This window comes from Cannabis sativa, chromosome 3 (genome assembly GCF_029168945.1).
Source record: "Cannabis sativa cultivar Pink pepper isolate KNU-18-1 chromosome 3, ASM2916894v1, whole genome shotgun sequence".
NCBI lineage: Eukaryota > Viridiplantae > Streptophyta > Magnoliopsida > Rosales > Cannabaceae > Cannabis > Cannabis sativa.
In genome coordinates, this window is record NC_083603.1 from 15,721,714 (window position 1) to 15,746,492 (window position 24,779).

Below are 24,779 nucleotides of genomic sequence, written 5' to 3' on the forward strand. Positions count from 1 at the left end.
AAGTTGCTTACATTAGAGTAAGTAATTACCAGGTATACCACAAGCCATAGGTTTAGATAAACTCAAACATATAATACTAGGAACAGGAAGTTTGTTAAGTCCATAGAATAGACTTATTAACTAAAATTTCCTTTTATGTCCTTGTAATAGAAAACTTTAGGTTATTCCATGTGAATGGATTAAACCATAGTTCTATTGGCTTTTCTTCTTAGTTTCTTATCTTGACAATCCATTACTTGTTTAAACTCACAATGGATTTTAATCACTAGTGTCTCCCAAGTCATAAGAAGGTGAGTTCCTAGAAACTCTCCCACTACGACAAGGTACCGTGAATTATGTCGAAGAAAACTAAATGGCATTGATCTCTTCGGTTGTGACAAGACAACAGAGCCAGTGGGATCATCATATGTCATATAAGATGATAGAACACTTTTGGAATCAAGAAAAATATCTCCTTTATTTGTTTGAACAAACACTTTCTTATCTATTGACTATGGGATGGTCCACCCCTAATCACTTAGAATAGCTAACAAGCCATGGTTAACAGTTCTAGTTTTTCTTAAGAATTCGATTAGGTCATCCATGAATCTAGTAATGATTTACATTAAGTATACAACCATTACATCATTCTGAAATTGTATTACCATAGAAGGATTTAGGCAACGACTAGTAACTAATCATCAATATGCAAATCGAAATTTCTGGGGAGGTAAGTTTGGATATAATTCAAAAATCAATTTAATGATCTTTGAACTGCATATCTACTACCTATTTCTCCACCCCTATCAGTTCGCAAGATCTTTAACCACTTACCTTAATGGTTTTAACTAGGGCTGAGCATTTAACCCGATGGGCCGATCAACCCTGGCCAACCCAACCCGAAAATGGGCCGATCAACCTATTTATTTCTGGGCCGAAATGATATTGGGTTGAAAAATAACCAGGCCGCATGATATGGGTCGGAAATGGGTTGGGCTTTTTTTGGCCCAATGAACCCAACCCAACCCGTGTACTGTAGCTTATCATATATATATATATATAATATTTTATACAAAGGAAATCAAACAAAAGCCCTAAGCAACCCTAAAGTCTCTCACACACACATCTCAATCTCATATTCTCATTCGCCTCCTTCGGTCCTCACCCTTCTCTCTTGTCTAAGCCACAAACACGATTGTTCCCTCTCTTTCTCATTTGATCTCGATCCTTCCTCATCTCTTTCGTCTGAGGTCTCAGCAACGTCCGAGTGATCCTTCCCTTTCTCTCTCGTTTGAGGTTTGAGCTTGAGCCATGGTCGAGAGATCGACTGATCTCTTCCAGTTCTGCCAAATATGGTCGACGATGACACACAATCGGCGACGGCACACACGGTTGAATGGCTAGGTAAGCTCTTTAGATTACCTATTTTATTTCTTATTCTTTGATTTTTTTTTCTTTGCTTGCAAAACTCAGAGGTTCCATTACTGATATTTTTTCTTATTCTTATTAATGGCAGAGGAAAATGAAACAAGGATTATTGCTCCGCATAGTCGTACACGCCGTTGTATTTGCTGAAGGTAAGGTAATCTTTACTCTTTTATTTTCCTTTGCTGAATGAGATACTTTCTCATTTTTGAGTTTCTTTTTTTTTCTTCCTTTGCAGTTATTAATATTTAGAGATAATGATATTTTTTATGATTATAATATGTGCATGATAATGATTTTTTTTTTCTATCATTGATGTTTCTTTGTGTTTGAGTGATGAATAATCAGATAGTGTATATTATGAGTGATGTATATGCTATGATAATCTGTTATAAAATATTTGTGAGCAAAATTTTTAGTGTGATTTAGTTTTAATTTGTGAGCAAAATTTCTAGTGTGATTTAGTTTTAATTTTTTGCAACTGTAATTTCGTTGTGATATTTGTAGTTTTTGTTTTTTGTTTTATAATATTTTTGAGTAATTTTTTGTTACTTTTATGCATTTGTTATATAGAAATTATTTTTTTATGGAATACATAGAAATGAGATCAGATGTATTATTTTTTTAACTTGATTTATTGTTATTTTTAAATTCATGCTACTGATTATTTTTCTATAATGTTTTTTTTCTCTCTCCGTATGATATTTTTATATAGTAGAAATCAAATATATTTTTTTTCTCAGATTGTTTGCTTTTTAATTGTAGGCCAAATTTCAGATAAAAAAAAGTTGAAGAAGAGGTGAAAAAGTAAAAAGAATAGAGAAAGAGGTAAAAGGAGAAAAAATCTCTTCATATATATTTGAAAATTGTTATGAGATGGATATTTTGAAAATCTCTCCATGTAGTGATGTATTTATATATATGGATGAATTTGGTCACCATATTATTCAGGGCTACAATAATAACAACAACAGCAACAGTATCACCATCATCATATGTTGCTCCTGCTCGCTTGTGGGTTTTTATTGTTATTACTTCTTCTATATCATACTTTTATTTCTTTTGACTTCCAATTTTAATTATAGTATAATTATGAACTATATTTACTTGTATTGATATCAAAGGTGAGGAGAAGACTATTGCCAATGTGTAAACATAGTTTTTTTTAAGTTGTAATGTGTAATATTTATTTGTATTTTGGAATTGGATGACTGTATTATAGTTGGTATTTGATTTTTTTAATTTTTGATGACTTCAATAATATTTAGTTTTACATTTTAATTGGAACAAAATGAGGGTTGTAACCCAACCCGACCCAACCCAACCCACCCCAACCCATAATGTGTTGGATTGGGTTGGGTTACAAATAAAATTCAATATGAATGGGTTCAAATTTAATAGGCCGATCTTATTGGGTTGGCCCATTACAATAGGCTTAACCCGGCCAACTCAACCCGTGATTTTAACCATTGCTAGAAATTTATGAAATTTTTCAAACATTTCAAATTTCTTTGTATAAGGTATAATCTAGAGTTACGTTTTAAGAATACAACGAAAAACTCATATCCACCCCTGAATGTACATCCATCTGCGAATGAGATGAACTACTTTCAGTGGATATAGGCATATTAACTCTTTGCAGAGATTGATCTTGTCAAATCCACTATGAACAAGATACAAATGCCATAGATTAATGAAAAATGTGCTTGAGTCTTTTGATGACTTAGGTATAGTTACATCAAAGAGTTCTTAGAATAGTGCAAGTGGATCCTGGTCACAGAATACCAAACTCATATTCCATATAGTTTGAATCCATTGATAGAAAATGGTTATTAAACACTTGGAAAGGGTAACTGTATTGCTTCCTGGAAATAGAAATATAAGAAAATTTCTGTTTGGATTCTAAAATTAAAGTCAAAGACTTAAATTCAACCAAATATAATGAGTAATTCTTTCTTGGACCACCACTACTAATTTAACTCTAAGTCAAATTTGCCCATAAAGTAGGAGATTTCTAAGATTGAGGATTTATATCAATTGGGAATAGAATTTCGGGATTATAATCATATGCGTCATTTAATTTCTTAAGAGAAAATATAGAATGACATGAAATGATTTATAGACCATTCATCCAATGATATGTTATTGAGCTTTTCGAAATGAATAAGCTAAGAGGAATTAGGATAATTTCATTGATTAAATAAGAATCCAACGATGCTTCGATTAGCGAAAGTCAAAGTAATCTTATTTATATAATCTTCTTGTTTCATATCGTAAAAATACTAGTCTAAGGTGTCATCAATTGATGAACAGCTAGATGTCGCATATACAATATTTATCTGTCGAGATCTAACACTATTATGTATGTCTAATAGTGAAAATCCATTAGGGATTTATCTCATTAGATAAACAAACCAAGTTAGACCAACAATTAAGATTCGAAATTAAACTACAACTTAATAACAGAAAATAACATGGTTCAATATAAATTCATACACAATTCAGAAATTATTAAACATATAGCAAGTAGGAATGACAAGTGAAAATACTAAAACATACAATCCTAAATAATTTCTAAGGTTTTCAACAAACTAATATCAGTGTCCCGTTTAGGCGAGAGTCAAAGCTACCATCCATTGAATAGAGTTGTCAGCTCATCTAAAATGTTAAATATTCTAGTAACCTTTTATTCGATCAAGATTGGAATTCAGCGTTGTCCCGTTTAGGCGAGAGTCAAGGCAATTCTATCTTATGAGCTTCCACCATTGTTTCATAATTTGCAAGTCAAATATGGTCGCCAGCATTAGGGTGATCCATACCATATAAAACACTTACAAACTACTTATCTTACGAGATTAAACGGTGCAAAATTGCTAATGAACGTTCCTCCATTAGGGAGGATTACTCACTAAAATAAACGCGATGTAAAACCAACAAAGGAGATCGAATATCTTAATAATAAAGCTCATTATTTAAAGAGAGTTATATTGTCTTTAATTCTCTTTATTTAATCTATTTATTTTAAATATATATATTTATTAATTAAAATTTCCAATTTAGAATGAAAAAATCTAAATCTAAATTTTAATTTAATATTATAAATTTTACTTAGATGGATATGAAAATAAAATGAATTTCTTCCATCTTATTAATAATTTCCAATAAAAATTTAGAAAAATATTCAATTTAAGTTGTTACAAAATTAATTTAAATTAATTTACAACTCAAATTTAATTTTCTATAAATATATATTGCATTTCGAAAAATTAAAGTATTTAAGAATACAATTTTCGAAAATGCATGTTAAAATAAAAAATAAATCCTAGAAAAATTATTCTAATTTAATGTTGGCCCAAAATTAATTTACAACAAAAAATATAATTTTCCTATTTAATTGAATATATAAGAAAATTTTCAAATATTTAAGTATGATGATGAAAATCAACTTAAATATTAATTTTCTATTTAATTAAATACACTAGAAAAATACTTCAAGTAAAAACAGATAATATCTATCTAGATTTTCATGGACTAATTAATTCATTTTCTAATTAAATATATTCTACTTCATTTATTTTAATTAATCATTAAATGAAAAAATCATTGATTTAAGTTGGTCCAAAATTAAAATAAATAATTTACAATTTTAATCTATTTTTCAAATAAAATTCGAAATTCCAGCATTTAAGAAATGCAATTTCGAAATTTGATTAATAAAATAAAGAAAAAAATATATTTTGAAAATTATTTAAATTTAGTTGAAAAAATAAATTTCAACTAAAAATAATTTTCTATTTAATTAAGTGTCATGAAAAAGAAATATTTAAGTATCATGATGAAAATCAACTTAGATATTTAATTTTCAAATTAATTAAATGTATTAAATTCAAGAAATAAATAATTAAGGGTAGAAAAGACTTAATTATTAATCTCTAGTTTAATACTAGGAAAAAATATACTTAAAATAAATTGTACCAAAATTAATTATTTAAATAATTAATTTCACAATGTATAATATTTTCCTATTTAATATTAGAAATAATAAGTAGTCTAGAAATAACTATCTAGAAAATATCTTATTTGACTAAGCATCTTTTCCACAAAATTTGAAAAAATATCTAATTTAAGTTGTATTAGAAAAAATCTAGAACTTAAATATTTTCAAATTTAAATTTAATTAAATATCAAAAATTAAGTTGTAACCACTTAATTTAAAAATATTCCATTTTAAGTTAATATTTGAAAAGATATTAACTTAAAAAATATCTAAAGTATCTTAATAACCAATGCTTAAAATTTCTCAACTTAATTTTGAAATTTTAAATCCAAAAGATATTCAGATTTAAGTTGGTTAGTTATAGATAACTAAGTATCAAATTAAATAGGAATATTTAATGAAAAATTTAAATTAAGCTTCAGAAAGAATCTAGATGGTTATAATTCTATATTTAATTAAATTCAAGAAAATACATATAGTTTAGCTTAGAATATAAATTCTTTAAACTATGATTTTCTTAAATTAATTTCAAAATAAATGAAATTAATTATGTTTCTAATCAATTTTATTAGGTTAAACTAGTTTAATTAATCTAGTACAGTTATTCAAATCAGGCAAATGCGCCTTCACAATTGGGGTGGTTCATGTGAGGGGGTGTTGGGTTCAGTATGTCGTACCCACTTCTATGGCTCCCAACTCTCACACAAGGCCCAAAAGAGAGGAATTTAACCTTAAAATGAACAGCTGTTATTAATTGAATAGGCCCAAAAACTAAACGGGCCTAAATAAAATCTATCAAAAACTATGATATTTTATTTAGCAACAACAACCTATATGCATCTATAATAAAATTAAACACATAGGCTCACACAGGCACACTTTGGATGGGTCCTATCATGTTGCTAGGTCATACACAGATGAAAGAAGATTGTAAATATACCTGTTACAAATTATTTACTTGACCAAGGGAGCCATGAGTTAAAATCAGATCATTGGATCTGTCAACAAGTTAACCATGACTATTTGCAATCAAGCAATAATAGGTTTTAAAAACTTACAAACAAGCTAAAAACACATACTCCTGCAACAAGGTTAGCTGGATAGTTGGATGTAGGATTTAATTAATTTTAAATAAATAATTTCGAAAAAAAATAAAATAAAAATTTATTTCCGAAAATTTAAAAAAAAATTAAAAATTTAAATATTTTCGAAATTAATAAAATAATATTTAAAATTAAACCTACAATTTTGAAAAATTAGGTTTCAACCAACCTAAATATCATTTCAAAATTTGCTAACTACTTTTTAAAAATTTAATGTTATTTTGTAAATAAAAATTAAATAAAAATTAAAAAAAATAAATAAATATCTTTTTCAGATTTTAAATTTAATTTAAATAGATAAAATAACAAAATTTAAAAGTTAGCAAAATATTTATATCTATTTAAAATTACATGATTATAGTTATCTTATTTTAAATTTAAATAAGGTCAAATTATTTAAAAAAAATTAATTTAAAAATTTAAAATCTGACCTTAAATGTAAAAATAAGATAAGATATAATCAAATTTAAAAATAAGATAGATAATTAAGCAAAAAAGATGGATACTTACTATTTTTAAATTCAAATTACACTAATATCATTAATTAAATTTAAAAAATATTTATAAATTTAATTATGATAATTAGAATTGAATTAGGAATAGTAAATGTATAAATACAGAACTACACAAAAAATCGAAAGTTGATTCCATGAAAAAGCATGAAAAAACGAAGAAAAACAAAAAAATTGCATGGGTGATTTGGGCGTGCAAACTCGGCGCAGGGGAAATCTGCATGATTTCCGCGCGCGCAACTTTGTTGCTCAATCCCGAAATTTTTTCGAAACTTCAAAAAATCATAACTAATTCAAATTAAATCGAAATTGAGTTCTGTAAAAAAGTAACTTGCTTAATTTTTTCCATACTATCCAATAAAAATAATTCCAGAAACAGATATTCAATTATTTTTCACGAAAATTCACAAACATCAATCAATCATCAAATAACACTCAATACAACATTATACCATCCAAAACATCAAACAATCGTTTTAAAGTCCAAATTTCTTGCAAGAAAATCAATTACCATGGCTCTGAGGCCAGTTGTTGGAAATTATTTTACCAGGATCTTAGATCTACTCACAAGTATGTTGATTAACACCCTAAATATGAACTTTCTAAAACGATGAAATAAACACATATAAAGTTTAGGAAACCTTACATTGGGTGGAGCGGAATATAATGACTCCTTCCATTCAGATATCTAGCCCTTGATTCCTTTCTGTAGCAGAGCATTATCAATATCTGAACCCGGATCTCTTTCTCTGATTCTTTAGTGCTGAAACTCCTTCTTGCTGAAAGTCTTTCTTCACGATCTTCCTCACTATGGTTGAGGTATCACTTGCTGTGTGTGGGCACTACTCTAACACTAAGGATTTTGAAATTCAAGAGGGAAGAGAAAGAAGAAGTAGCGGCTAAAGATAGGGAGAGAGAAAGGGTCAGGTTTTTCTCTGAAGGAAAAATAGAAAATTTAAGTGTAATTTTCTTGAAGCCTTCACTATCTATTTATAGCATTCCACTAGGGCTAGGTTTGAATTATTTGGCAATAAAATAATAAAAATATCAGTTTAAATTCCCTACAAAAGTGGCCGGCCATGCATAGTGGATTTGGGCCTCACTTTTTGTAATTTTCCAGTTTTATCTTTTTTGCATCTGATTTTCTAAAAAATGCCAATTTTTAAATTCAACCATTTAAATGTCAATTCTAACTATTTAATAACTATAAATAATTACTAAATAATATTATCATTTATCATATATTATTAATTGAACCATACATAGTATCATAATTAACAAATATGCCCCTAAAACTCTTTCTTTACAATTCCGCCCTTACTTAGTGAAAAATTCACAAATAGACATAGTCTAAATTGAGAATTATAATTGATTAATCAAAACCAATTATATGAGTCTTACAAGCAATATTATCTCAACTAGTGCGGGGACCATGGGTCTATATAACCGAGCTTCCAATAAGCAGATCAAGAATTTATTACTAAAATTCACTAACTTATTAATTCTTCGTTGAATCCACGCATAGAACTTAGAATTGCACTCTCTGTATATAGAATGCTCTATATGTTCCACCATATAGACACATCATTAGTTATCCATTGTTATAATCCTAATTTTATCAATGATCCTCTATATGAATGATCTACACTGTAAAGGGATTAGATTACCGTTACACCCTACAATGTATTTTAATCCTTAAAACACGTAACCCCGTATAAATGATATTTCAGCTTATGTGAAATGAGATCTCCACCATTTATTTTCGTTTGGTCAAGCTCGAAGGAGATCATCCTTTACTTACTATTCGCCAGATAGAAGCTATAGATTCCATGTTTATGATAGCGCTCCCACTCAATTGCACTACCGTGTTCCCAAAATGTACGTATCACCCTGACCTAAAAGTAGGCTTAACTAACAAATCAAAGAACACGAATAGCCTCTCGAGATTGAGCCTAATCATAACAGGATTAAGATCATTTGATCTAGGATCAACTAGGCGATATTGACTTGAATAGATATTACGGTAATTTTAATAAATCTAAGTCAAAGTTCAATATCGGTCCCTTCCGATGCATACTCCATGCATCCAACCTGAGCTTTACTTTAACCAATGCTCTGGAAAGAACATAGCACTTCTCCAAATGCAAGTAAACTCTGTTGTAGATTATCATATCAGTAAAACCCTGTGTCTGATAAATCTAGGAAACTTTATTCACATAGTCATGTTTACTTTTCAATGTGTTGACAGCACAATAAACAGGATCGGGTATGTGAAAAGGGTTTCAGATGAATTTATACATTATGTTCATATAATCATGAAATAAATCATGTGAACCATGCAACATTAAATATTATTTCTGATCTATATTAATAAGCAAATCTGATTATATTGAAATGAGTTTTATTTAGGGCATAAAACCCAACAATCATCACTCATATTGACATGCTCTTGGTAGCATACAAACCATTCATAAAGAGCAGATTCTATGGCTGGGTACTTCAAAGTCTTTGAATGTTTTGTATTTGGATTTACCAATACATCTTCTTGAAGGAGGTCACTTGAGCGTTTAAGCGTCTTAGATATTATTGCTTGTATCACTTTGAGACCATGAGTTTTTTTTCAACCATTAGCTAGATCTTTTGGACTCCAATTGGGAATTGATTTCTTTATTTGACATAGGTTAACATGAATACCTTGAGTGAGATGAACACGAATTTCACCTATAGGAGGCATGGTTGAATGTTTACAGAAAAAGACTAAACAATATCACTACTCGAACACTACTACAAAAGTTCAAATTCGCAACGGTCCTAAAAATGCTTTTTTTGGGAGACCATCGCTAAAAAAATTAAGTAACTGTTTAAAATCGTCGGAAAAAATTAGTATTCCCGACGGTTTATAACAATAATTACAGGAATAAGCGACGGTGTTAATTGGAATTCATAAAATTTATTAGGCCCTTATAGGCGACGGTTTAAAACTATCGCCTATAGTATAGGCGACGGTTTTAAACCGTCGGGTATAAGAGCCCAATAAAAAATCGTTACCTACTTCTCGCCATATTTCCCACTTGTCCACTTACTTCTTTTCTATTTCCCACTTGTCCACTTACTTCTTTTCTGTTTCCCACATGCCCACCTATTTTTTATCACCTATTTTTTCTCCATTTCTCACACCCAAAAATGAAAATCTTAACTCTCTAGAACCCCACCCACGCATCTGCACTGTCACCCTCCTCTCTTGCTGTCTTCCTCCCTCTCTCGATCTCCCTTTCTTCTTGTCTCTCTCGTCCATCGATCTCCACCCACCCCTCCTTCCGTCGGTGTCCCTCTCATCTCTGTCTCATACGTCAGACCACCACCACCTACCATCCGTCTCTTTCTCTCTCTCCGAGCTCGATATAAATACATAATTTATTTATATACTTTTTTATTTATTATATATATTTATTTTGTTATTGTATAAATTTAATGTGTTTTAAAGTTAGTTATTATTGTAATAAAATTAATTAGTTGGTTTATTTTAATTTAGGTAATATTATAAAACTAATGCAGGAAAAAAATAAGGGAAAATACAGATTTTTCTGCCATGGCAGAAAAATCTGTATTTTTTCTCTTTTTTTTGTTTTTAACATTCCCGAGGGTTTAAAACTTCGCCTAACCGTTCCCCATACTATAGGTGACGGTTTAAATTGTCGCCTATACCCTGATGTAGGCGACGGTTTCAAACTGTTGGAAAGTCCACATTAGCGACGGTTTTTAATCGTCGCCTATTTTGCCCGTTTTTACGACAGTCATATAGGCGACGGATATAGAAACTGACGGGAATACTTTAAACGACTGTTTAAAAATGTCGGGAAAAACTATATTTGTAGTAGTGGAAATTCACATCTTAAAGAAGAGATATAGATGTTGTCCAATTATTTTATATAAAAAAAAGATACAATATTGGTAAATGTAATAGGCACCATGAAAAGAAGAAACGATAAATGTAATAGGCCCATGGAAAGAAGAAACGATACAATATCAATTGATATCTTTTGTCTAAATGTCCAATTTTTTTTTTCTGGGAATTGTGGAATAATTAATGCTTAATTAATATAGTACTGATATTTTTTAATGGTATGATTATTGGATTTATATGAACATAATATATAATAATAAAATTATATTGGAATAAATGTAACTATAATTTGGAATAAATTAATTTATTCTACATAAATTAATTTATAAATTATATTTTTTTTTATTAAGATATAAGTATTATATAGAGGTATAGACGGAATTTAAAAAATGTATAACTAATTACAATTTTGAAGTTATTCTTATTTATAATTTATCTAAATTGGAAATTTAATTTTTTATAATAAATTAGAGGTTATTCTTGAATAAAATATTTTTGTATTATTATTATTATTATTATTATTATTTGTGGTTTTTTTAATATGTACAAAGGTTTTACCATGAATATTGTTATCGGTATAAATTGTCGGCTACTTTTTATATGTCCTCGTCGGAAAGAATCTTATACCGAAGGACTATCTGCCGATGACTTGTGCTCAGTAAAGATTTTTACCATAGACATTTTGACCTATACCGAGAACAAAGTCCTCGTTAAAAACTTCGTTTTTTTTTTTTTTTGTAGTTATGTACTAACGAATATTAAACTTGCACTCGTCTTTATTCACCATATTAAAATTAGTGCAAAGAAATAACTATCATTTATTTTTATCAAAACACAAGCATATCATGCATGGAAATTTTGCATAATATCTTCTAACAATAATGTAATATTCAGATAAGAAGATCCTTCTTTTTGAACAGCCTTCTTTGCCTGGATAGCAAATTGTTTAGCTCTTAATCTTCTCTCTTCTCCTTCTTTTCCTTTATCCATGACCATTTCAATACCCTCTTTAACATGATCCCTCTTAACCAAAACCCCATATTTCTCTTCGTCTCCAATTGGAACAACTACCTCAGCTCCAACTCTCACACCAATTTTCTTCACTTGAACTATAAATTTCTCATTATAAAATTGCTCAGCAAATAATGGCCACGTCACCAAAGGCACACCGGCACATATTCCTTCCAGTGTGGAATTCCAGCCACAATGTGTTAAGAATGCTCCAATTGCTTTATGGGCCAATATTAACACTTGTGGAGCCCAACCTCGTATAAACAGGCCACGGCCTTTGGTTCTCTCTTCAAGCCCATCTTTCTTTAACCAATCTTCAAACTCATCACTTTTGTAGGCTTTCCTAATGACCCAAACAAATGGGCTTTTCGAGGCTTCGAGGCCCAAGCCCAATTCCGCTAGTTGCGGAGGTAGGAGTCTGTTCATACTCCCAAGACAAGCGTAAACGACAGAGCTTGGAGCTTGTAGATCGAGCCATTTCAAGCAATCTTCATTGTCAATTGAAGCTTTATTACCTCTCTCAGCTTTATCCAAATAGTTTTCGTTGCATAACGAAACTGGTCCAACGCACCATACTTTTCTTCCTTTTACGTTTTTTTTATACTCTCTCACGTATTCGCCTTCTAACTCCTCGAAACTATTCACCAAAACGCCATACGCTCCTTCTTCAGCTTCCATAACTCTTTTGCACGTGGCCTTTAAAAACTGTTCCGAGCGTGGGTTAAAAGCTCCGGACAGCTGGCATTTCATGAGCTCAACCCGATCAGGCAATCCGGGAATAATGAACGGCTCAGATTCAGATTCGATGGTTTCGTGGATTTTAGACACGTGTAAGTGATGAGCGCATGAACTGGCAAAGCAACTAAGCCCATCAAATGAAATTTTCGGGATCCGAAACTTTTGGGCCGTTTGGGCAGCCCAAATGATGTTCTTGTCGGCTATTATGCAAGTAGGAGTGGGGTTTAGTTGTTGGAAGAGTTGTTCTAATGGTTGTTGTAATAAGCTAACGGCAGACATGAAATTCTTGAATAAACTCAGAGAAGGGAGAGTGTCGGTGCTTTCGGATCCTTGGGGCAAACCCGATTGGGCCAGTGGAAACTGGAGCTCCACGATCTGGATCGGGTAACCTGATTGAATGTCACGGTCGATGATTGAGTTGAATCGGACGGCGTTGAGTGGCGTGGTGACTATGGTGACCATCGCGCCGTGGTGGGCTAGCAATCTTGCTATGTCTATCATGGGAATTTGGTGACCTTGGCTCATTAAGGGTATCACTAGAAAGTGAAGTTTTTTCTGGGCTTGTATAGCCATATCCATGCTTTTTTTTTTTTTTTATATATATATATAACTGGATATGCTCAAATATTTGGCTCTATGGATTATGTACTCGGTTGTAAACATTTTTATATACTAGATTAAAGTTACGTGCCTCGCCACGTAAAATTTATTTTTATTTAAATTTTAGTGATTTTTTTTTTTAAAAAAAAAAAAAATTGGTAACTAATAGTTACATCTTGCTTAAGATGGAGGTAGTCTAGCTGTTCTCTTTTAACATATTACATAACATCACACACCAAATAGGCTAAAAAGCAAGTCCACAATGACTCTATTCTGAATTCAATTTGTCAAGTCAATATATGCAAAAGCCTAAACTCAATAAATTTAAGTACATGAATAAGATTTATTTTTTACCACATTCAATTAATTGAATGTCCAAGAATATGTGGGCAATCAAGAGAGCTACAAATTTATGATAAAATAATGTGCACTGTTTCTATGAACTCTCAAGTCTCACTAAAGAAAAACACATCATACTAAACACAGTGAAGAAAGAAATGAATCTCAAAAGGCACAAACTGAAACAAACACTACAGAGGAATTTCGACATATTTTCAACTGAGATTCCAAATGTTGAATATGCCAAAAAATTCATAAATGTTCCTAAAGACAATTTGAAACAACATAGCAGAATCCTACTGGGGTTTGAGGAGCAGAGTAAGTATAGGAATCACATTTGGTTTGAGGAGCAGATTTCTACATCTGGGCATAAACCAAAAGCCCTTCATTTGGAAAATTATTGCAAATAAACCCATTAATGATGGTGTTCTAAAGAACAGTAGCTGGGCGAGGCAAAGTATCAAAGTATCTACTCTTCTCTCAAAGCCAACACCACCTACCGCAACCTCCAAAATCGATATTTAATCCCAAATTCAAATGTAAAATTAGATTATATTATTCAAGCATCATGAAGATTCTAGACTCAAACACATATTAACATTGTTCTAATTAGATAAAATTAAAGAAATAGAAAATAAAAATTACATCGCATGTAAATTAGATATGAACAGTAAGTAACCCACCTTGAACTTCTCCCCTGCCTAGACGTTGTATTGTCATCAATACAGACTTTACCTGAAATTTGAGTAATCAATTTGAAAGCAATTTCTTGCTTCTCCAAACTCTCCACAGTTTCTTTCTCATTGAACACGAAATTCCCACTCATTTGATCTGAAATTTGACTTGAACTTATAGGTGAACTTTGTGATGAAATCAATTTTCATCAATTTCTCAGCATTGGAAGCCGAAATCGAAGGATAGTTCTGAGACAGGGCAATCAAAAAGCCCTATAAAACTACAACAATCGCCTGTCAACTCAGCTATCTCAGTTGCAAAATTCAGCGACGATTCTGCCGCTTTGCATACATATCCCAAAAACTCAGCAAAGAACGAAGCAATTGCATCAGTACCAAATGCTTGCGGCCAAAACGATTTACCGAATAAGTCCGAATAGAACAAAAGAACTCCAAAAACACTGCTATAGGATGGAGAGACCATTGGATTATTGGGGCTTCAGGGATTGAAATTTGGGTTTAGGAGAAGAAAGAAGAATCACAATAAATATGGGGATGAAGAATCGCGATGGAGAATTGTTGGGATTGAAAATTGCAGGTTTTGTTAGAGAAGAAATAGGAATCGCAGTAAGTATTTTGGATTGAATGAGATTAATTAAAAGAAGATGGTCTCCGTTAAAGTTAACGGAATAAAAAACAACAAATCGTTAAACCAAGAATTGCCGTTAGATAGACACTTTTAATATATAAAGATAAAAGAGTGCTGTGTTGTCTATCCAATTCATCGAGTAGGTTACAATACCCATAATCGTATAATATATTATAATATATGGGACACTTAAATTTCCTCTAATTGCACTTGTTGTTTGATTGTCTTCCAGATCTAATCTCCATGTTCTGACGTAAGAGCATACATAACAAAGGTTAGAACTATTACTAGTCGTATATAAAATCTGAAGAAAATAATAAGATAATTTATTGTACACTTTAGTAACAAGTTGTGACGAGCTCGATCTTGTGTTTTAATAATGTCGTATAATATTATACACTATTAATTATGGGATAATTTTTTTAAAAAAAAATAAAAAATAGAGTTAGTACTTAAATTTTAAATATTTTTATAATTTTTATAATTTTATTTTCAGAAAATATGATATTTTAATGTATTTTTATATTATATTTATTGTTAATGTTTTATTATTTAAATGTTATTTTTATTATTATTTTAATGTTATTTAAATTTATTTTTCTGTTATTTTTATATAATTTTTTTTGTTATTTTATAGAATTTTGTAAAAGAAAATATGTTTATGTTAATTTTTTTATATATAAAATATAGTATTTCATATATTTTCAACACTAATAAATAAATTGATTAAAAATAATAAATTAATTACTCACTATATTAAAATAAAAAATATTAAAACTTACAATTTTTTGATATATTTTTATGACTTTTTTTTTTTTGAGAGAGTTTTCTTTTTTTAAAAAATGATCCTATTAAAGTGAGCCCAATGAGCCATGGTGGACCCAGGTAACACCGGCCCGTTGTCCTTCCACTGCCGAGAACGGGAGGTGTTTGCTGCTCTGTGAAACCAACCTCACGCATTACACTCCACTTTAGGAGCAGAGTGGGTCATACTTTCGTCCAAACCACAAGGCCCCACTCCCAGCTTGGAACGGGCAGGCCAGTAGGTAGCTAGCTCTGAATCCAGCCCACTAGGCTAAGCCAATGTCCCTTTTCCTGCATGCCTCCACTTGGATTACAGACCCACGCTACAAGGCCCGACCACGATATATTTTTATGATTTTTTTTTTTTGAGAAAATATATTTTTATGACTTTTTTTTTTTTGAGAAAAACGTGTTTATAAATAAAACGAAGTTAGACCTGACGATCATTACAAAATATATTACCAGGTATAGTAGATATCTCTACCATCCCCGTAACATTATTGGTAAACGCCCATTTGGCCATATTATGGGCCGCATAGTTACAATTTCTAGAAATACGAGAAAAATTACAATTAGTCATAAAACCAGAGAGGATCTTGCATTGTCGCACATAGTTCTCAATCCCCCAAAAAGAGTCAGTCCTTCTTAGGGTTTTGATAACAATCTCTGAATCGCTCTCCACCCAAACAAAAGGATGATGTAAAGAGATAGCCATCTCCATAGCTAAAAGATAGGCCGCAGCTTCTCCAGTGAGTGGGTCCGAGAAGTGTAGTCTTTTTGCCGCCACCCACAAAACTGATTCCTTATGGTCCCTTGAAATCGCCACAACACACATAGTGTCACCTCCAACCTTGACATCGCAGTTGATTTTAACCCAATCCACCGGAGGCGGAGACCAAGCATGAGTCTCAGAAGACTGTGGTGGGAAAAACAGGCAGGAGCCATAATCTGCGTAACAAGAAGAAATAGAGTCAATATAATGCTTAATGTTACCCATTGATTTGTTATGTACCTTGTCGTTGCGAGCTCTCCAAATCGTATCAACCACAATCGAGGCATAGAGGAATAGCTCATTAGTATCAACTCCTTTGGATTTAAGATTCCAGATAAAAGTAACCCAGTCCCACATGCGGCCTGCAGAATCTAGGACAGGCATGAGCCCCCAAGGAGAAGACCTCCAAAGGTGGAAAGCAAAGTTGCAGTACAGGAACAAGTGCTCTGTGGTCTCCTCAGCCTCCCCACAAATAGGGCAGGAGACCTCCTCAAAACCCATTCTCTTAGCAAGAGGGGCTCTTAAGGGTAATGCATTGGAGAGGATACTCCACCCATGAACTTTGTGTCGTTCCAAAATCTTTAAGTTCCAGAGTTTGTTTCATAGTGCCGGAGCAATGTTGCACAAAGGAGCCGAATCGAGCGCTTAAATAAGATAGGCAGACTTGGTTGAAAATAGGCCATTAGGTTCCTTTGTCCAGACCCATCTATCCCTTCCCTGGCCGCTCGGATTACCGCCTCTTAAGATGTTTCTAATAGTTTCATGGTCAAAAAGATTTTGCAACTTAGAAATGACCCAGTTCCCGTCGAGTAAAAGTAATTCCGACACTTTCTCCAAATTCAGATGTTGGCGATCATTGAGCTTAGGGTGAAAATCCGTACCATGGATAACCCAAGGATCATCCCAAATACTTGTCTCTCTCCCATCAGATATTAGCTTGCATGCCCCTTTTCTTAAAATCTCTTTAGATCGCACCACATTTTTCCAAAACCAGGAATCGGAGCTCTTAACCTCACACTCAAGAAATTGCTTACCCTTAGGTACTTAGCTCTGAGGACATTACAGCACAGCGATTGTTCTTTAGTGAGCAGAGCCCAACCCCACTTGGCTAACAACGCTTGGTTCATCTCCACAGTCTTCCTAAATTCAAGCCCTCCACGGGATTTGGGGAGGCACAACTGGTCCCAGGCTTTAAGACAGATGCCTCTATTACCTTGCTCACAGCCCCACCAAAAGTCCCTCACCATACTATCAATCCTAAATGCAAGCTTTTTAGAGAGCTTTGTCGTCTGCATCAAGTAGACAGGCAAAGCAAGCCCCACCGATTTGATCAACGTAGCACAATCGGTCTTGGATAACGATTTTAATTTTTACCCATGAAGTTTTGACACCAGGTTATCAAGGATGAAGTTAAAATCCGCATCTTTATGACTGGAGTATTATTAAAGTGTACCATACTATTTGTTTCCTAAGAAATATATCTCCGTATAAAAATAATTTGGACACGTGGAAAGCTTGCACCCATACCTATTGACTTTATTTTTAGTACTATTACTACAATACCTATTTACTTTTCAGAATGACAAATTATGTGGCGTAGTGTAAATAATAGTGTGTAATAACTCTCACCCTACCAAACTCACCGTACTAAACATGGGATTCATTTCCACTTTCACATCTCCCCCATTAAAAATTAGATCAATGGTCATAAAAAAGTCTCTACCCAGGCTTTTCTGTACAGCCCCACTAAATATATATAGGGAGAGAGTATGAGAGATTGGTGCACACTTTGTATGCGCTATCATGAATTAATAAATTTTTACATAAATTAATGAGAGACCTATGATGATTACTCAACTCAAATTTTAATTTAATAAATTCGTTTTTTTGTAACAACTTTTACCAACATTAACTTATATAAAAAAAAATAATAATATTAATTGTAAGGCTAATTAATTTATTTATTTATTTTTTTGTATTATTGAAATTATTAGATTTAAAAACTAAGTCCAATTTTAATAAGGAAAGTTAAACATACATGAAAGTTCAAGAAACATGATTTAAAAAATATCAAAATTCAAGGAATATAATTTAGTAGATCTCAAAATCTGTAGAGTATGATTTAGTACATAAACAATCACCTAATTAGTAAAATTAAATGAAATTGGATAAAATTTCTTAAATCTAACAAATTCAATATTTCAAGAGAATTTTTAAGAGATTTTTACACCTCATGTCAAAATTGACACCTTTTTTACATTTTTATCCTTACCCGGTCTTTTAAACTTTTTTAACTTTTACATTTTTCAATTTTACTTTTCAAAAAGTTTAATAATTACAATTTTACCTTTTCCCTTCTTCCTTACACACGTACACGCACGCCACCTCATAAATCCTTTCTTTTTTTTTTTTTGAATTTTTCATTTACCTGATTCTTCCACTCTTCAAACCGAGCTTCCCACGATCACCATTATCAAGCCCTAACCAATTTCTTCTTCCCACGATCACCTTCTCCAAGCCCTCACCCACGTTTTCCTCAACCTACATTGTCATCCTCCTCTATATTTTCTCTATATAAATGGCAACCACTAGAAGTGGTTCGAAATCACCATCTCCGGCGAAGAAAGTTTCTAAAAAATCGAAGAAGGCTCCAACTGTTACTTCCAAAGTCGAACCTAAGATGGGGTTAAAAAAAATTGCTAAAAATGTAGTGGCTGATGTTCCAGAGACATCGGGCACTAAGAAAAGAGCCCTTCCTGTTAAAGTAGATGCTCCTAAGACTAAGAGAGCAAAAATTTCCAAGTCTGCACGCGATGTAAGTTTCTCTTTGTTGTTTTTAAATTTTTCTTTAGTTTTTTTCTGGTTGTTTTATTTCTGGTGTTACATTTGATGATTTAAAGTTTTCCCCATTTTTTGTTCTAGGTTTCCTCAGATTCTGATTTTGAGGATGAAGTGCATGGTGAGGACCAAAAGCCCAAAGTTGAATCAAAGGTAATTTAAATTTGCTTGGTTTCATTTTATTGTGTTAATTTTTACATGAGCTTTTTAGGTCACTGGTTTAGGTGTTTATTAGGATGTTTTTATGTTTTTTTGGTGTTCTTTATGTATTTCTGTCATGTATTGTGGTTGATGTTGTTTTGTTGTTTTTATTCAGTTGTTGTTTGGTTGTTGAAAAATTGCCCAGTTCAATTCGTATTTTGTTACAGTTTTGAATTGCTTTTCCCCATTGGTTGGTTATATGTTTATTGTGAATTTGTTTTCGGTTGTTTTACACACTATTGGTATTGAGAAGCATTTTACTAATTTCAATTGCAACAAGATCTTTCAGTGTTGTTTATTCTTTAGTTTTGTATATGTTTATTGTCAGTTTTTTCTCGGTTGTTTGTCACACTACTATTATCGACTACCATTTTCGAAATTTCATAACAACGAGCTTGTACAGTGTTGTTAATATTTTAGTTGTTTTTTTTAAGTTGTGACAGTGTTGTTACTGTATTTTTTTGAAAGTTGTTTATCTCTTACATTTATCATACTGTAAGGGTTTCATAAACGTTGTTTTTAGGTTTTTTATTGGCTGTAATTTGGTTACTACATTTTTATATATTCATTGTTATTGTATCTAAGATTTGTTGCTTTTGTATTTCTTTTTTGTTGCAGGTCCATGCTAGGACCTCAGTGAAGGTTGAAGGATTTGACCTACCAAAGAAAAATCCCCCTAAGGTGTCCTTTTTTAAAAAAAAAAAATATTTTTATTATTTGTTTTCTGTTTTTTTTTTAGTTTTTTTTGTTTTTGTCCTGATTTATTTTGTTTATATTGATACAGGAATGAGATTATATTTATGACCAGAAGAATCTATTCATTGCTAAAGCCTTTTCCACTGCTACTTTCCAGGTGATAGAGAACATTAAGTCTTGTCTTTCAGATGTACAGCTTGAAATGTTTTCAAAAACCTGTTTTGGTCATTTCCTTAACCTTCCCGATTTTAAAGTTCAACCCCAAGTGTTTCATGGGTTGTTGCTCCGGGAGGTTCAGCAACCTAATGATGCTGAGTTGTGGGTAATGATACGCGGTGTTAGGCTTAGGTTTAGCATTGAGGAATTTGCATTGATTCTTGGGTTAGGCTTGTGAAGGTATTTGTAGTGTGTTAGATTTTAAGCAAGAGGTTAATAGTCTTTGTGAAAGATATTGGCCAACTTCGTCCTCTATCACTAAGGAATCTGTTAGGGAATGTTTTACCACCAAGAGGTGGGGTGATTCTGATGAGGATGCTGTGAAGTTGGCAGTTTTGTATTTCGTGGAGTGGTTCTTGCTTAGTGGCACTAAGCATAAAAATGTACCCAAGTCTATTTTAGATGTTGTAGATAGTGGGAGGTACAATGAATTTGCTTGGGGCCGGAGTTCTTTTGAATTGACTATTTCCTCATTGAAGGGTAAGCTTGATAGTTGGGTTGAGGGGGTTAGGAAGGCAAGGAGTTCGGGAAAGAGGCCGAGTGTTTTTTACACTTTGATTGGTTGTCCTCATGTTCTTCAAGTTTGGTTCTACGAGTGTTGTAAGTACATGAAAGGTAAGTACTGCCAAAAGGAAAGCTCTCGTATTCCAAGGATCACTCAGTGGACATGCAATAGTCAACCTACTTTCAAAGTTTTGAAGACTACTATCTTTGATGTTTCCAAAGATAAGGTATATCTGTTTGTTGTAATTTGGTTTTTCAGTAGTTGTTTTTGTGTTGTTTTTCATTATTATTAATATTCATAATTGAAATTTTAATTTTGGTGTTTTTTGATCAGCTGCCACTTTCAAATATGAGGCCCACGGCTGGTGAGTTCAAAGCTTTGAAACTGAGCAGTTTCAAGTTCGACACCGACTACAACTCTTACAAGAGTTTTCCTCTTCCCGAAGAGCCAACTGTTGCTCAGAGTGACATTTCTGTCAAGCTTGATGCCTTTTCTGAGAAATTTCATGGGTTGGAGGTCAAGATCGATTCGTTGCATACTTCCCAACAGAAGATTTCATCCGATTTGGTTGAGTTGAAAGAGTTTGTGTACGCACGGTTGTTTCTTTTGGTGCTCAGATGGCTTCAATGCAGACACAGTTTTCTACTGTTTTTGCCGATTCCTATGCCAAGGTATTTTAGTTTTTCAATAGTTGTTTTTCGGTTTTTTTTACGTTGTTTTATACTAATTTAATTTGTAATTTCAATATAGCCAAAAGGGCAATGACTCTTGCAATGATGATGATGGAGGTGGTGATGAAGCAGATTTTGATTTAAATGAATCTGAAGAAACTGATGAAAATGAAGAAGAGAATGTTATGGGTGATGAGGAAGGGGAGGGTAGTGAAGGTGAAGAGAAGGATGGTCAAGCCAATGAAGATTCTGACTCAAAAGAAAAAAATGATAATGGCAGTGATGATGAATCCATTGATAGTGAGGAGAAGGTAGATAAGTAGACAATGTAACTAGGTTTTAGTTACTTTGTGTGGTTTATTTTGTTGTAAGTCCGTTTTAGGTAGTGCTCTTGTAATTCTATGTTATTGTTATGTCTCTTGTTATGTTTTATTTTTCAGAAATTTGCAACTATTTTCAGACTATTTATTTGTATTTATTATGTTATTTATATGGCTGTGTTTGTAGATTATGTTGTTCGCAATTTATTGTTGGTCTTCTTATTTTACTTGTTGTTTTTATTTTGTTATGTAGTTTTTTTTTAGTTGTTGAAGTCTTTCACAAAAAATAACTTCACTTTTTTCCATTTTCTTTTTCCTTTATTTTCTGTATCAAGAATTTCGTTGATTTCAATGACGGCCCTACTCAAATAGATGTTGAGGCTACTGTTCGATCGGTGTAAAAGCAGTTGAGATTATGGTAATGTTGCTTTTGTGTTGTTTTTTGGTTGTGTAAAGGTTGTTATTTTTTAACCATGCTCTAATTCCTTTTTAATACCATATATAAACAGATGTCTTCAGATGGAATTGGTGGTGATCCTTGTAAACGATTTCGGTTTCTGAAAATGTTGAGGTTACGGATCGTCGTCTTGTTTGTTTTGAGGTATATTTTTTTTTTGGTTGTTTTTTAGTTTCTTCATACTTTTTGTGTTTAACACTGTCTATTTTCTTTCATTTTTGTGGAAAAAATATATTAGATGGGTGCAACAGGTCTCAATGTTGATTCTAACATTGAACTTGAAGATGACCCAATTCCCGTTGAAGAAACTCCTCTTGTTGACAAGAGGAAATCTAAGAAACCCATAGCGCTGACGTCTCCGTTTATGGAGTATGACTCTTCCATTTCTAGTTCTAAAGATGGTTCTGGTTATGGAGTTGTTAAGTATGTGGCTGGGTTGTGTCCTCTCGATGATAAGATTGGTGAAGATGTAGAACATAAACACGAGATTGATTTTGACTTGTGGCTTGGTGAAGGACGTCGATCGAAGAAAGATCCGTAAGTGTTTATTTTCAGCATTTTTGTTGTGTTTTTGTATTTTTTGTTTTTTACTTTACTATTTATGTTTCATTTTTTTTTTTAAAATGTTAGGCATGATAAGGAGAAGGTTTACTTGAAGGGTAAGGATAAGATTGTTCCCCCTTTTCGTTTTGGCGTGGAAGATGTTGCAACCAAGATGTGGTTCCACAAGCTTGCATATCCTGGCCAATGTTTGACTAATTCTGTAAGTTAAATTATTTTTTCTTTTATTTTTTTCAAAAATTTCAGTCTATAGTTTTATTCAGGTTGTTGGTTGGTTGTTTTTTAGTTGTTGAAATATAATTCATTTTCTGATTTTCGAACATTTCTCATTTTTTATTGTTTAGCATCTGGACATCATTTTTTACTATCTACGTAAAAAAGGAAAGTATGCAAAGGAGCCAAAGGTTAAGTTCACAACCACCGATTGCTTATTCTTCAAAACCATTCATGCTTTGTATGAAAAATTTATTGCACAGAAAAAAAATCTTTCTTTGATAACTGCCCAGCATGCCATTGCTGATTATATAAGAGGTAGAAAAATGTTATGTGGTTCCCCTTGGCATTTGTGCGATCATGTTTTCTTTATCATCCATATGGAGACTGAATCACATTGGATTCTTGGTCGATTGAATATTGAGGAAAGGCGTGTGTACATGTACAACTCCTTGTCGACTGCTATGAAAGATAGTGCTGCTATCAAAGCTTGTCAGCCATTTGCGGTGTTGTTGCCCCATTTTTTTGCTTTGTTTGATGAGTTCAAAAAGGAAAACAAACCGGTTTGTTTAGACCCTTTCGAAGTTGTTAAGGTTGATGGTTTGCCTCAACAAACCTCGAAGTAAGTTGTTTTTATTTTTTATTTTCAAATGTTTTTAAAATTTGTAATGTTATTTTCCTTTTTTAAGTTTTTCTGCTGTTGTTTTTTGGTTGTTTTGCGGTATTTGTGGTTGTTTCGTTGCATCGTTCGCCGAATACTTTATTGATATGAAACCGATTCCTCCCATATTTGATGTTGAGAAACACCGTGATAGGCTTGCTGTGTTGTTCTATAAGTATGCTCGCATGAAAGAAGTGGAATTTATTGATAGTGAAGATGAGGCTCCTCCAAAGGGTCCAAAGAAGAATTTGTCTTAGTTATCTATTGGTTGTTGTTGGAAATACTACTTTTTTTATGTAGCTTTTGTTTTTTCTATTACCAGATTATGTTCATAATCATAGACAAGTTGTTGTTTCTATCATGTTTTTTTCTTAATTGGAATTGGTTTTTAATTTGTTCATATTTTTGGATTTTTAATCTTTATATTTACTCTTAGTCATGACAGCATACTATTAACAACCTTATTACAACCATCTGACAAACAACTAAATTGCATTTGTAATCACTTTATGTAGTTTATTTTTCCTTCTTATTAATTTCAACCTTCTTCCACTCATTTAATTATTTAACTATAATATTTGATGTTCTTTTGTATATTAATGATAATAATACCAATTCCCTATTATCAATATCTCTCCACATAAAAAATCACAATAAAAAAATGTATGTAACAACCAATCGTAATATGCAGTATGTGTTTTCTAAATGTTTTAATATAGTTGTTTTTTGGTTGATGTGTAGTTGTTTCCACTTCTATGCTGTAATTCTTCCGGGTCTTTTTGTTATGTCCCTTTTGTCCACACTTGCCACACTTGTTTTGTTTCTTTGTTTCCCAAGCTGCTGCCATTCTTCTTTTCCTCGGCCTTCCAGACTTGATTCTCTCCTTTGGAGGCAACACTATGATTTCTTCAAAAAAATGCGGAAGTTCCCATT

At 32.2% G+C, this 24,779-nt stretch overlaps 2 protein-coding genes and 1 long non-coding RNA gene across 3 annotated transcripts; 2 read left to right on the forward strand and 1 right to left on the reverse strand.

Moving 5' to 3' along the window:
• The first annotated feature begins 1,047 nt into the window (after positions 1–1,047).
• Positions 1,048–2,646, forward strand: LOC115715282 (uncharacterized). The gene is made up of 3 exons (XR_004011203.2): positions 1,048–1,383; positions 1,496–1,556; positions 2,170–2,646. It is a non-coding gene; the product is annotated as an uncharacterized LOC115715282 (long non-coding RNA).
• Positions 2,647–11,677: 9,031 nt separating this feature from the next.
• Positions 11,678–13,355, reverse strand: LOC115708980 (UDP-glycosyltransferase 73C4). Its single transcript, XM_030636998.2, has one exon. It carries the CDS (start codon positions 13,246–13,248, stop codon positions 11,764–11,766), a length of 1,485 nt encoding a protein of 494 aa, XP_030492858.2. The 5' UTR covers positions 13,249–13,355; the 3' UTR covers positions 11,678–11,763.
• A 9,159-nt stretch (positions 13,356–22,514) lies between these two features.
• Positions 22,515–23,899, forward strand: LOC133035650 (uncharacterized). Its single transcript, XM_061111697.1, has 2 exons — positions 22,515–23,174; positions 23,317–23,899. Exons 1-2 carry the CDS (start codon positions 23,127–23,129, stop codon positions 23,809–23,811), a joined length of 543 nt encoding a protein of 180 aa, XP_060967680.1. The 5' UTR covers positions 22,515–23,126; the 3' UTR covers positions 23,812–23,899.
• The last annotated feature ends 880 nt before the right edge of the window (positions 23,900–24,779 follow it).

Coding starts and splice junctions, on each gene's coding strand:
- LOC133035650 (XM_061111697.1), top strand. CDS start 23,127: ATGTGGTTCCACAAGCTTGCATATCCTGGCCAATGTTTGACTAATTCT. Junction 23,175..23,316: donor GCCAATGTTTGACTAATTCT/GTAAGTTAAATT, acceptor TTTATTGTTTAG/CATCTGGACATCATTTTTTA.
- LOC115708980 (XM_030636998.2), bottom strand. CDS start 13,248: ATGGATATGGCTATACAAGCCCAGAAAAAACTTCACTTTCTAGTGATA.